Raw genomic sequence first — 12,930 nt, 5'->3', positions numbered from 1 at the left:
GAATACAAATTGTGGTCTGTTATTTGCAGTCTCCAGCTCTGGAAAGGCATAGCACCTCAGTAAATGGCTCAGATTATAGTTTGGTCCCACCAAACAAAAAGGAATCATCCTCTTCAGAGATAGTCTGTCACATAGAACCTCACACGTCTCTGCAATCCCTCAGCTGTTTACAGAAAGTGGCATCCAATCTGGACAGACCCACCCCCAGGGGGAGTTGGTTCCATTCGGTCACACAAATACTCCTCCCTCACTTCCTGCCCAGACAAAGGGACACCCAATGGCGCCTGCCAAAGGAGAGGAGGGGCATGTTAGGTATCCCCTTAGCACTCCACATGAGGTTGTGTGCACCAATCTCAGAGTAGACTGTTTAAAGGATACAAACTATCCCCCAAATCTTGAACAGCAGTATGATAATAAAATAAAAATCACAGGAGAAGCCAAACTTCCTAGCAACACTGCCCGGAAGGAGCCACGTGCTGCAAAAGTAAACACAAACAGATGCCAAAAGTAGACTCCATAGTGAAACACAGAACAGAGCTCCTAAAGACTGCACAATAATATCTGAGTGGAACAAGGCTCCACTCATTCAGGATAAAGAAAAAGTTCCAGAAGTCCAGCAAAAAGTTTTGGGGGTGGGGGGGTCTCACTAGGAGAGGAGATAAATCCCCAACATTGAAGTCAAAATGGACATCAAATCTTGTAAAGCAAGGTGTTGGTTAACAGGGCACGACATGCCCAGTATGAAAACATTCCATTTAAGATACTGGACAAAATTAAATCCCCAAGAGTAATTTTACACAAACCACTCAGGGTCAAAACAATGTCTTAGAACGATTACACCTCACATTGGATGTAGCCTACCAGTATCACATGGATATGTTCATTGTCAATCTTCAGACAACTGTTCCGATAGGATTGACCATATACCAGTTGTGTGATTGTATACACAGTCCAAGTAATATTGAGATTTTAATCTAGATTGAGATTAAATGTATGCTTTTACAATTGTTTAAGGTGGTCTGTTAAACCTTTCCTTTGTTTCATGGGTTTTAATATACTCCTACAGTGAAATCAGTGGTTTCCAACAATCAGACTGGTTACAAGCAGACAAGGCTCCCGGCATTGTGGGTCGCAGTCTCCAGGGTATTGACAGAGTGGCTCTATTGCAAGTCAGTACCCAGTCTAAGGTCCCCACCAAGGCACAAGTACACATATCAGGATTATGTAACCAGAATAGAGTGCATTCAATTTAGCATTGGTTCAGTGATTGACAAACCTTGGATCTTGAAACCCCGCTTACCCAACAACATCTCTCCTTGCAAGGCAATATTCCCTACCATGCTTAAAGTAAGTTGATCTCTGAAGTACTTTTACACACTGTACCTATAAGCTGTCAGCATGTAGCATTTACACTACGTACAGCTGGCAGTTGCACAAAATCATCCCATCATGTTCCTTAGGCTACTGCATATTTCCCCAATTGACATGGAGTATTCAGTCTATGGGATACAGAATTTCCATCTGGGTAGAGTACCTCGATAAGTAAAAACTTACATGAGCTACCAAAACTGTTAACCAGTATTTCCAGGAAACACAGATTTGCTTAGGTGTTAATAAATTAAACATGTATTACGAAGAAATAAGCCATGACCTTGTGTGGGGCATATTTAAGGAATCAAATCAGATTATACTAACTTCTGCTACCACAATATGGAACGCTCACTTGGGTTGTGTGGCTTCTTGTTTGGCAAGACTGTCTCCCAATTTCACAACACTAACAAACCTAAAGCAGTATGTTGATAGCATGTACCTACTCAATGATCTTTATACTCCTGGCTCCACTTATTGTGGAACCAACGCCAACAAGACAATACCCCAAACATTCCACAACCCACTTTAAATTGGGCTGCCATTGATGGCGTAGCATTAACTAATTTGCACAGCAGTGCCCTTCAGAACGGGGTAATTGGGCAGGCATGGCCAATTTAGTACCTATGCTAATCCCCCCCCCCCCTCGAATGAAATTAGGTTTTGGGGCTGGCAAGGCATCCTCGAGGGAAGGGGTGGCCATTTACACATCCCAATAACGGCAAATAATGGTGCATATACAAAGACTCCCTACTTATCAGTGTGAAAGCACAGCCATCCCTTTCGCAATTCCTTTAGTTAAGCCTCTCATTTCTACAAAATGCTGAAGGCCCCATATCACCCATTCGAAGGGCATATGAAATCACTAGATCCATCATGATTGCAATGTTCACTGCAGAACCTTTAGTGAAGCACTAAATGGACCGCACTTCAGATTCACACCCATCTGGGCATGCAAAACCCAACATCTGCTTGTCACATATCCACCCAACCCTGCAACTCCCCCAGCCATTATCCCCATTACTTGCTGTACAGAATGTGCACTGGCGATTTCAGTTGGAATCCTCCGGTTGCCCTCGCCCTCCACTAAATATTCTAGAACCAAAACCAACCATTACTTACCCAAAAGAAGTTGGCGTGCACAACAGTTGGCCTAATATTTGCCTGTGGGATGCAGGTCATATGAATGATCAACTGTGCCCAATATCAAAATATGGGTGGTGACCTAGGAGCAGAGGTTTCCAAATAGGAGTGTAAATAAGTGGGTGACCGTTCTGTAGGATGTAATTGAATGTGACTGCTCCTCTCCCCAGACGAATTATTGTGTTGGAGTCTCCAACATAAGTTATGCCAAAATAAAGAGAACATTAAACGGCCCAGTGATTCTACTCACCCCTAATGCAATGAGGAGGCAAAACTAAAGTAGTGGTCTACTTGACCCCTACTAAAGTCATTATCCCCCCCCCTCCCCCAATCATGCAAGCAGGCAATTATCCCTGGATTGTGTGGGAATTACACAAGATAACAAGGCAAGTTAAGGTTCACAGGTGTCCAAGCATCTGGGGATATGACGGGCTGCTAGGGAATCCAGCCTGGTTACATGAAAGAAAACAGCCAACCAGTAGTTTACAGTACACCAAGAGGAAGGCACTACATGAATCTTTGTTGCTGCCACATATGGTTGGGGAAAAATGTTATAGGCAAATATTTGGCAGAGTCAGACACGAACATAAGCAATCCTAAATATTTAAAAATGGCAAGAACGAAGGCTTGTCAAACTTGACGGCCATGTACTACAAACTATTGGTGGGTCACACCTACCCCAAACATCCCAGGGAAGAGAGAAAAATGCAAAGCAAGTTGGCGTCATGCAAATCACTAAAATATAGTGGAGTGCACTGGCAACCCATCCAAGCCAGAATCTTTTATAAGACACTGATCACACAAATGTATTGCCAACAATGCTCCTGCCACCTCAAATGTGTGTCAAAAAAAAAAAAAAAGTGTTGATCCCTCAGATCAGGCTGGATTGCTCACCTATGTGTCCCAAGATGGGCTGGGCAGCCAGCTTCCCTGTAGCCGTGCTAAAGATCTGAACTCCCTTCCCATGCACAGCCCCCTCACCAACCCTTTAAGAAACAGCCACGATTAGCTAAAAAGCTGCCCAATGCTTTTGTAAATACTCTGTACCTCTGCAAGCACTACCTTGGCTGTAAATTCACTCCTGTATTATGTTTTTGAACTTCAGATAAGCATTTCGTATAACTGATGCAATGATACCTCCGGGTTTGGGTGTGTAACATACCATAAAAATCACTCTTAATTGCTTTAGTCAAACGAAGGACGTCCGTCAGATTTTTTTTTCTTTTAATCATACAAAAAGTGTTTAGTGCCATCTGCTACTAAGTTGTACTGCAAACAAATTGTGGCCATCATAAATCCAAAAGTTACTCCAAGTTCTGGATTGATTAAAGCCAGGTCAACTGACATGGTTCCCTTTTCCAAAGGATTTAAAGACAGTTCTATAGTTTTAAACTCAGCCGTGGGTAGTTTAAACTGTCTTCCTCAGGCCCCACTATTCCCCAATGCTTCATATTGAGCCTTGACTGCGTAAATACCCTTATGCTGCCGTGTTAGTAACATGCATTTGTCATCCTCCTCATGGTCAAGGATCTAGACACGTATAAAGAATCCAACAAAATTGCATTTGTATGATCAAAAGTAAACAGATACATTTCAAAATGCATCAAGCACTTGGTATGTGATCATCCTCTCCATTGGACTAAAGCAAGATAGTTACAGTATTGAGAAAAAATGCGTCCCTTCAAACACCAAGCCAATAACTATCAACATCCTGGTCTCAATCCTTCGAGCATCCCTGAACCATTCCAGTCTTAAAACATGCAGACCCTCACCTGAACAAGGTGAAGCAACACTTGCATCCCTTTGCAATAAGTAGGTTTCCTGGCACCACCATGTCAGATTAAGCGCTACAAGATTTATTCTTAGTGCAAAGTGAATATCCACAATACAAAACTGTAAAGTTTATAAAGTTCAGAACACCGACAAAACGGGGTGAACATTGAATTGAGCGATGGCATTAATCACACAATTGACTCATACCGTAGTGCAAATACATGCCAAATGACAAGGCACAGAACGCCTGCTCCAGACAGCAAAATAGACAATAGAGCAAGTGCAAATGGGCGGCAACATTTAACTCGAGTTACAAGCTTTTACCCCAGTCTACTGGGGTAAAAAATAGCTACACAAGCCATCTCACAGGAAAAGATTACTGAGTGGTCTGCATCTCCATTTCTGGAGTTTCTGGGCGCTCTACCAATTGTGGAGCAAAGGGTCCAACTAGCCAGGTCAGGGGAGTGTTCACAACAACATAATCAACCAGGTCATCAATCTGTTGCCGGGCCTTTGCCATAGTATCACGGCTCCGGGACAAGACTCCATTGGAAAGGTCCTGGAAGGAACGGGCTGCTGAGAAAGAAGTCTGCAGCTCCTCTGCATTCTGTCGCAGCTGCTGGACACGCTCTTGCATGTTGGCGGGCAGGCCTTGCATACCGGACACAAGTGCTAGGCATCTAGTCTGAAGTTGCTGGGTGAGGGTGCGAGTCATCACAAGGGCACGGTATTCAATTTGCTACAAGGAAACAGTACAGTATCAAAATCAGCTATATGAAAAGTGTACAAAATGGCAGCCCTTTTTCCACGCTGGAAGCTTACCTCAAGTCTGCTTAGAGCACACTTGGTGATTACATTCACCTACATTTACTGTAGTCACTATTTTTTGCAAGTCATCTATAGAGTCTGCAAACCTCCAGCACCTCAACCAAGGTAAAGAACCCCCCCACCCCCCCAACACTTCTCTGAACACCCTACATTAGGAGCAAGAGCACCCTCAAGTTATAAAATAAATGTGAATCTGGGGAGCTCTCCCATATGAAATCCGCAAACCAACCATCCCTGCTGTTATGGAGCAAAGTATTCATATTTAGGGAAGATTAATGATCGGGATCACAAAAGAATGTACAACAGATGAGATTTCAGATGCGATGAGAAGCAGTGCACTACAAATTGTGAAATTCTACTAGAGTAAATTGGTCACTGGGGCAAAATGTTGAGGGCAAACAAAATTAGACCGTGCAGGTAGGTGGAAACCCATACCTCAGGTATGGGTAAGTGCTAGAGTTGAGGCAGACAAAGTGAGGGGCAGAGGCAGGCTAGATGAGGGGATGGAAGGTTAGCATGAAGGCAGATGAGGTAACTTAAGAGGGTAAGTCAGGTAAGCTTAGTTTCTCAGATGTCGGGTATCAATTGACATGTATGTGGAACAAGGAGAGGAAGCACAGTGAGGGCAAATGCCACAGGGGTAGTTGGGGCAATCCAGTGCTGTTGCACAGCTCACTTAGTCTCTAACATCTGAAGTAATCATGCGCAGCTCATGTCACCATTCAGACATGCTGGTCCATAGTCTAGCAGCGGTGGAAAAAGAACACAAGGAGATCATTCAATCTCAGGGAGACAGTGCAGTCATTTAGACCCCCCCCCTCCATAGGGGAATAGCCCCACCGCTGAAACCAATGCTCCAACTACTGACACCATTTCATAGTTTGAAATGAAACCTCTAAGGACAAGTTGTGTACCCAGTGCACCGTTAGTGTTCACAGCATAGTGCTGAAAGTGACGTTTTACTGTTCATCCCCACCCATGCTGAAAGGACTGCTTTTTGGAACATTAATCACCAGGCTGATAGCAGAAATGAATGAACAAGAAACTGAAATGAACAGCAAAGTAGGAACAACGTTCCCCCACACCCCCTCAAAAAACACACCTCTGGTTGGTCAGATGAATTGTTCTCACAGCTTCCAGGTTGCCTTTGACTCCAATCCACCCATAGTTGCTGCAGCTTCTCTTGGCCTCCTTGCACACTCTGCTTAGCAAGATCAATCTGCAAAGATGAATTATCAGTTCTTACTGATGCGATCGGTGTACCAACTAGAGCTTATTTGGAGGTCATTGATTAGAGGTCGAAGCCAGACTAAAAAAAAGCAAAGCAGCTTTGGGCAAGTGTAGGTTATCATGTAGTGCAAGACAATGGAACAGATGGCCTTACAGTACATGCATGCAGAGTGTGCACTTCTGCTGCAAGTCACTAGGTATGACCGGAAGCAGAGGAAAGTAAACCTGGCTCCAGCAACAGCCATGGAATAGCAATCATCGGACGTGCAAAGGGAGAGTTGGTGTGCCTACCAGGTCCACGGTTTGTTGCAGCTGGGAGAGGGCTTCCTGGGTATTCTGTCTGGCATTCCTCACCTTGCCCAGTGAGTGCTGGTATGCACGATGGCGTAGTTTGGTTGACAGGGAGCCGAGGCGCACAAAGTAGCTCTGCTGCTCCTTCTGCTGTTGCAGAGTAGCCACCTCGAAGCCCTCCACAGAAGCTGCCAGCTGAGCTGAAGGGAGGAATAAATTTCATTTCTAGGACACCAATATCCATTCACCTGGAGTCACCCTCAACCCATGTCTACATTCTCCCTTTCCCCAAGGTAGTAAAGGTCAACGCCCACAATTAACCATTGGCTGCACCAAGCCCATAGCAACTACCCACAAATTGTTAACCCCAATGCATGCTCACCCAGTTCTTCATCTGTCATGGGAAGGTAATGGTCAACAAGCTCCTCCGATTTCCCCAGCACAGTGTCCACTCCACTGGACACCAGCTGCCCAACTCTGGAGGCCATAACAGTGTTCACACTACTGGTCACAACTGCTTTGGTCATGTCTACACTTCCTTGCACTGCACCCTTCGCTGCATCAACTACACCAGTAACCCTTGTGGTCACTGCATCTTTGGCACCAGTCACTGTGCTAGACACCACATCCTTGGCACCCGTCACCTTAGAGGACACCAGCTCTTTTGTATCAGCCACCACCTAAAAAAAAAATAATAATGTTTAAACGCCAGGTTAATTGGTGCAGCCACCACACCAGCAATTTATCCCCCCCCCCACCCCTCGCCCCGTGAATTAGGCAAATGCCCTAACCATTTGAAATGCTAACCACTGCCCCTGAAGAGAATATGTACTGTCGCAAGTAGTACAATGAATTGCCATTGTTAGTCTGACCACTAACTTGGTGACCCCAACCCTCATCCCTCCAGAAGAGATGCTGCATGCGCCAAGGGAGGTTGCCCTAGAAAGATGAAAACCAGCTCCGTTCCTGCTCGATGCCTTCTAGAGTGTAGGCTGGCTAGCATGGAGTAACTATCTGGGCGAGCATAGTGAATGGGATAAGTGGCAGTCAAGCCAACACCAGACTCTTCTCCAGTACAAGATTTACCTTCTCAGTGGGCTGCTGCAGAATTGGGAGCTTCTCTTCCAGCCGGTCCAAACCTTTACAAGCATATTCATTTGCAGTGGCAACTAGAAAACAAAATAAGATGTCTGAACACAATCCGAGAGTAAATCATAGTCAGAAAGGCTGCGTTATCAGGTTTACTGTGCAAGGCTCGTGTCGCTGGTCCTTTAAATATGCCCCACGTTGGGACAGAGTGCAGCAATCTAACAGGTGGCCACGTTCGGTTGTATAATGTGAAGGTGGAGGGGGGGGGGGGGCTAGGTTATACTGGTGCAGAAGCACAGCAGCCAGCATGCCAGTCATGGGGGGAAAAAAACCAGGCTGGCCCCATGATTAATACTCCAGTTCCCTGCTGTTAACTGGAGTCGGCAGAGCCAGCTACGATGTCCTTGCCATATATCTAGGACAAAGGCCGAAGACATTAATTTGGCCGACTGCCTGCATTTGTGAAGGTCAGACTGTAGGTTCTGGGGGTGTAACCAGTTACAAAGGCAGCTGCAGCATGTGCTGCCAAGAAACGTCAGTGGAAGGACACGAGCTAAGGGGCAGCAAGTACAAAGGGGGTCAGTTTGTAACTGCTCGCCATGCTAGACTGAAAGCATTAGGTTGTGCAATGTGCCTCGATTCGTTCAGCGCGTTGTACGCAGCATCTTACTCTGTGGCTCCAGTTTGTTGAGAATTGGCTGTGCACTGGTGTAGGCCACGGCAGAGATAGTCTTGGCCCCCTGCTCTGCCATTTCACAGACTGTTTTGATGTATGGGTGGTTCTCTTTGGTGGCAGTGTAGGCATTAGAAACCATATCGTAGGCAGAGTTCACCAGGGGAAGGTTGACCATTCGTGACATCACGCTCTAAAAATATAAACAAAGTGGGTGTAAAACATTGTTTTAATAATGGGTGCGAGGAGAGAAACATTAGCAAATAGAATGCCAGCTTGGTTGCTACATACTCCCGTGTACCACAGTGCAAATTACCACTGGCGGTGGTAGAAGGTGTAATTGCACACTCGTCCGCTAGGACCGTCCCCGTCCCAACAAGATCATTGTCCTTTGCCACTGACAATCTTGCAAGTTTAAAACACTTGCTACTAAAACAGAAAGTAAATTCTAGGCGCAGTCAGTACAAGAACCCCCCCCCCACCAAGAGGTGATAACCATAAACGATCTGCCCCAAGTTTCTGAGAGCGCTGGAGACCATGCCAATACAACCCACCGCCCCCTTTTCCCCCCAGGTTTTACCTGCTGCTCCTCCGCGGGTGCGCCTTCCTGCGGTGGGGCAGGGCTCACGTTCTCATTCGTGGACATGGTGACAGCAGTACCAGGTAGCGACTTATCGGTGCCTTTGATCTGCTATAAAAGAAGAGAGGACTAAAGTACAGTGCCAGCACGTCCAATTAGTCTCGATAAGGCCTCACTTCGCCTGATCAGGTCAACTCTCGCCCCTTCCCGTCATCCGAGGCCAGTGATGAACACATTCAACTTCTGCCCTCCCCAGTATTGCCGAATCCTGTGACGCTGCCAGAGTTGCACATCCCAGACAGGCTCTAGGCATCAACTGGGACTGCCCAGATTGCAACAACCACTGCCTCCGAGGCAAGGGCAGCAGTCATGTGGCTTAAAGCTTAGAGACCTTGGCCCCCCTTTCGCAAGGACCGTCTGACTATGAGGCAACCTTTAAAAGTCAGGCCCATAGCAGGATAGTGATGTACAGTGGCATACCGAGCGGGGGTGGGGGGCCAACACCCCTCTTTTGAGAGCTTGACCAGGAATTTGGGACACCTCTCCCATTGAGCACCTCAATGAGGGAGCCAAACAGGAAAGGTGTCCCGCTTGTTTCCTCAGCAATTCCTGCTCCGCACGTAATTGTCCGGGCAGCAGGACAATGTCCCAAGGAGGTATGCCAAGCAGCAGAGCATTAAGTCACTGATGGACTGATGGGGGGGGGGGGGGGGTTGGGACTATTAGGAAGAACATTTGGCTCTTTAGAAATGTGCATGGGAGGGAGTGTTGAGCAGCGAGAAGGGTGCATAATGCTGCAGGCTTTACGAAATAATGCCCGGCTTTACCGGAAGAGGATTTGTTAAACTTACATTAATCTGCATGATGTTATTGTGACTTTGCATGCAGGATGGGGAGAACAAACACTTGTTGCTCAACATATAGTGTATAGTAAATTATGAAAGGATAATGTGCTATGCTTACAAGGCATTGCTATAAAGTATTTGAGCACATAAAATGCAAAGGGAAACCTTTATACAAATCGATAGTAACTAAGCATATTAAAGTATGGTCAGTTGCTTACATTGTGGACAAAGTGTGTGGTCCTTGGAAAATCATTTAATCTTAATCGACGTCTTATCTGCAGCTCTGTGAGAGATTCACTTCAGAGTTTGTTAATATATCATGCGGTTATTTAAAAACAAATAAAGGCTCCATGTTGCGCTCTCTCATATATATATATATATATATATACATACACACAACAATAGTGCAATGCACCACAGGTTATTTGCCACTTGGCTTACTTATGGCAACTTATTCTAAAGCCACTTCCATGGTGCCTCCAAGTATCAAACTGAGGATGCTCTTTGTGTAGTCCTTTTCTGTGAAGTTTTGTTGGTGCAATCCGTATGCAAATTAGGTGGTTTGTATGCATTTTGCCTCAGAGCGGCTGGGCAGAGGTCTAATAGAAGAACTCTCTGCATCTGTAACGATTTACAGTTCGTTTTTGTGGTGTTAAAATGCCATACGTCACTAACGTTAAAAAACAAAAAAGTAGATGGGGGAGGCACTAGAGAGACCATATGGAATTGCGCGCGCTACATTTGATGGAAAATTAGTAGGACCGTTTTCGTCGCTCACCTCCCCCACACTCTTGCAATGAAGAATACACTCCCCTGTTGATGTACCAATGCAATTAGAAAGATAAGCGAAACTTTATAAAAACCTGATGCTACATTCCAGTCAATTAGCCGTTTTTTTATTCATGCAGTAAAACAAAGAAATCTAAAAAGTGCCAGGTTCGGAGGGCCGCCTTTTATGAAAGTTCGATTGCATAACTGTGCTAACAGGCCCACCGCTTAACCCCTTAAGTGCCAGGCTATTTCGCAAGTCTATGCAAAAAGGACGAGCATAATCGACCCCAACTCCTCTTTCTAACGCTCCCGAATACAACAACCTGCCAGACTATCTGAAGCTTACATTTAAATGAGAGCAGTCATGAAAGTGAAAATTACGAAAGGAAGTGAACCCATTCAGATATTAGAGTCAGTAATGGAGGGGAGAAAACAAGGAATCCATGTTTTTGAGAAACAGGCCGTCAAAAGTACACACAGACTTTACATGGCTCAGTGTTTGACACCCCACAGTGGGTGAAAGCCAATTCATTTATATAGAACGGTATAGAATGAGGGTGAACGCAGCTTTCAGGGCGGGTGACAACCACCAAAAGCGTGCGAGTGGAGAGGTATGACTGGAGTTAAAAAAGCGTTTACTAGATCAGCAAAATGAAAGATGATGCTGACTATTACCGGTAGAACTACTATGCATCTCCCATCCCGTAAGGCTGGGCAGAAGTTGCAATAATTGCGCTTATGTTGTCACTGGATATGCAATGAGTCAAATGAAGAACACGCACTCACTCCCAAGTGGCAAACTGCCTCGGGCCATGGCAATTGACGACCAATCCCACTTCACTGGTGTGACGCTCGAGTGTGCGCTGCTGCTACTCCTGCACATTCATTAATAGGTCAGTTCACTCCACGCACTACTGAAAACTCGCTAGATAATGAGATCAGCGGGAAAATGCCCTTTACAGAAAGGAAACAGCAGTTCATTTTGGGGTAGCGAGGGAGATGGGACTAGAGGTCGTCAGCAAAAAGACGAACTCGCAGACGATTAAGAACCAGGCAGTTTCAAGCCCTCGGGTTTGAAAGAAGGCGGCATCAAAAAGCAACATTAACCGGCTTGTGACAGTACAGAAGCTAGAGGTAGCTAATACAAATCCACCGAGCTAGAAAGAGGCAACCAACATGCAATAGCTCAAAACATGACAGCACAGGGACCTAATAAGAAACCAAGAAAAGTACACGCTAATCAATGGACTCAATACAGCCCATACAGGGCAGCCGAGTAGCCACCTGCTTCTATCACCCGTCCACTCACCTGCTCAGGACAAACTCCACTCTGATTCTACAAGTGTTGCCACACTCTTTAAATGTACGCCGTGACGTCACCACTGAGCGGCACTCCCTTTTCATACTTCCTTTACTTCAGATGACCGACTGACCACCTAAAAACTAGACAGCGCCAAGATGGGGATGGCCGCTCGGCGTCAGGCAGCCATGTTAGGCGTAGACGAGCCGAGCGAGTGAGCGGTGGCGTTATTGAAGCAAGCGCATATGCAGTTCAGAACTGTCTCCCCAGCTTTTAAGAACAAAATCTTCCTCCCACTAGACAAAAGCAGCAGATCTCAGAGCTGCCTCGTCCTCTAGAGTTGAGTGATGATCTGTCTCAGTAGTCCACTGCAGGGAGTCGTTGAGCGAGAAATGGGACTTGTAGTACTGGGTTATCCCACTTTAAAATCAGAACTACAAGTCCCAGGACGCACAATTCTAACCTTGACTGGATTAATGTCTGAGCACCTGCATGGGATGGATAATGACCCGGTTACTTACCGGTAATCTTTATTACCCCTAGTCTCATTCTTCCTCGTCACAGTACTTGTGAGCAGGGCAGTTTCTAGCCAAATTTGAACCCAGGGCGAAACACTAGAAGGCACCCCTTCTCTGCCCCCTCTATCGACCCCCACCCCGACTGGTGTCACTCCCAAACGACACTTCTGTGTCGCGGAACAAAACCCCATCTCAATATCAATACATCATTGTTATATAAATGAAGCTGGTTTCATTACATTATAATTCAAGTACTTTCCAGAAGAAATCTAACGTGAAAACACAGCTGTTGCTGGCCGAGTTAATGGTTCTTCTGTCACCCACTCTTAGGGAAGACCTTGCCTGAATGCAGTTTTAAGCTGTCTGTTCTGGCACACTGCAGTGTGACCAGCCACCAGTCTGAGGGTCCCTGGCGCGGTGTTACATGTGTTCTGTTTGTACCACCTCAGTTGCATTTTGCAAGGGCCAATACTAGACTAACCATATGAGTTCTTTTCTGATAGAAGGTTATCGTTGCAAGA

General features: G+C 45.8%; 1 protein-coding gene across 2 annotated transcripts; it reads right to left on the bottom strand.

Annotated features, from left to right (window-relative positions):
- Positions 1 to 4,346: 4,346 nt before the first annotated feature.
- Positions 4,347 to 12,138, bottom strand: LOC138573778 (perilipin-3-like). 2 transcript variants are annotated; one of them, XM_069649362.1, is made up of 8 exons: positions 11,901 to 12,138; positions 8,976 to 9,086; positions 8,393 to 8,588; positions 7,720 to 7,802; positions 7,016 to 7,313; positions 6,634 to 6,833; positions 6,215 to 6,331; positions 4,347 to 5,023 (listed from the first exon to the last, which is right to left on the bottom strand). In XM_069649362.1, exons 2-8 carry the CDS (start codon positions 9,039 to 9,041, stop codon positions 4,661 to 4,663), a joined length of 1,323 nt encoding a protein of 440 aa, XP_069505463.1. In that variant the 5' UTR covers positions 9,042 to 9,086; positions 11,901 to 12,138; the 3' UTR covers positions 4,347 to 4,660. The 2 variants fall into 2 exon arrangements, with proteins under 2 accessions (XP_069505463.1, XP_069505464.1); XM_069649363.1 differs by having other exon boundaries at positions 6,697 to 6,833; positions 11,901 to 12,040.
- Between the last annotated feature and the right edge of the window lie 792 nt (positions 12,139 to 12,930).

This window comes from Ambystoma mexicanum, chromosome 1p (genome assembly GCF_040938575.1).
Source record: "Ambystoma mexicanum isolate Mex_15411 chromosome 1p, UKY_AmexF1_1, whole genome shotgun sequence".
Taxonomy (NCBI): Eukaryota; Metazoa; Chordata; class Amphibia; order Caudata; family Ambystomatidae; genus Ambystoma; species Ambystoma mexicanum.
Note: the sequence above shows the minus strand (reverse complement) of the source record. Positions and strands in the feature narration are given on the sequence as shown.

Coding starts and splice junctions, on each gene's coding strand:
- LOC138573778 (XM_069649362.1), bottom strand. CDS start 9,041: ATGTCCACGAATGAGAACGTGAGCCCTGCCCCACCGCAGGAAGGCGCA. Junction 7,314..7,719: donor TGCAGCAGCCCACTGAGAAG/GTAAATCTTGTA, acceptor TTTTTTTTTTAG/GTGGTGGCTGATACAAAAGA. Junction 6,332..6,633: donor TGCAACAAACCGTGGACCTG/GTAGGCACACCA, acceptor TCATCTTTGCAG/ATTGATCTTGCTAAGCAGAG.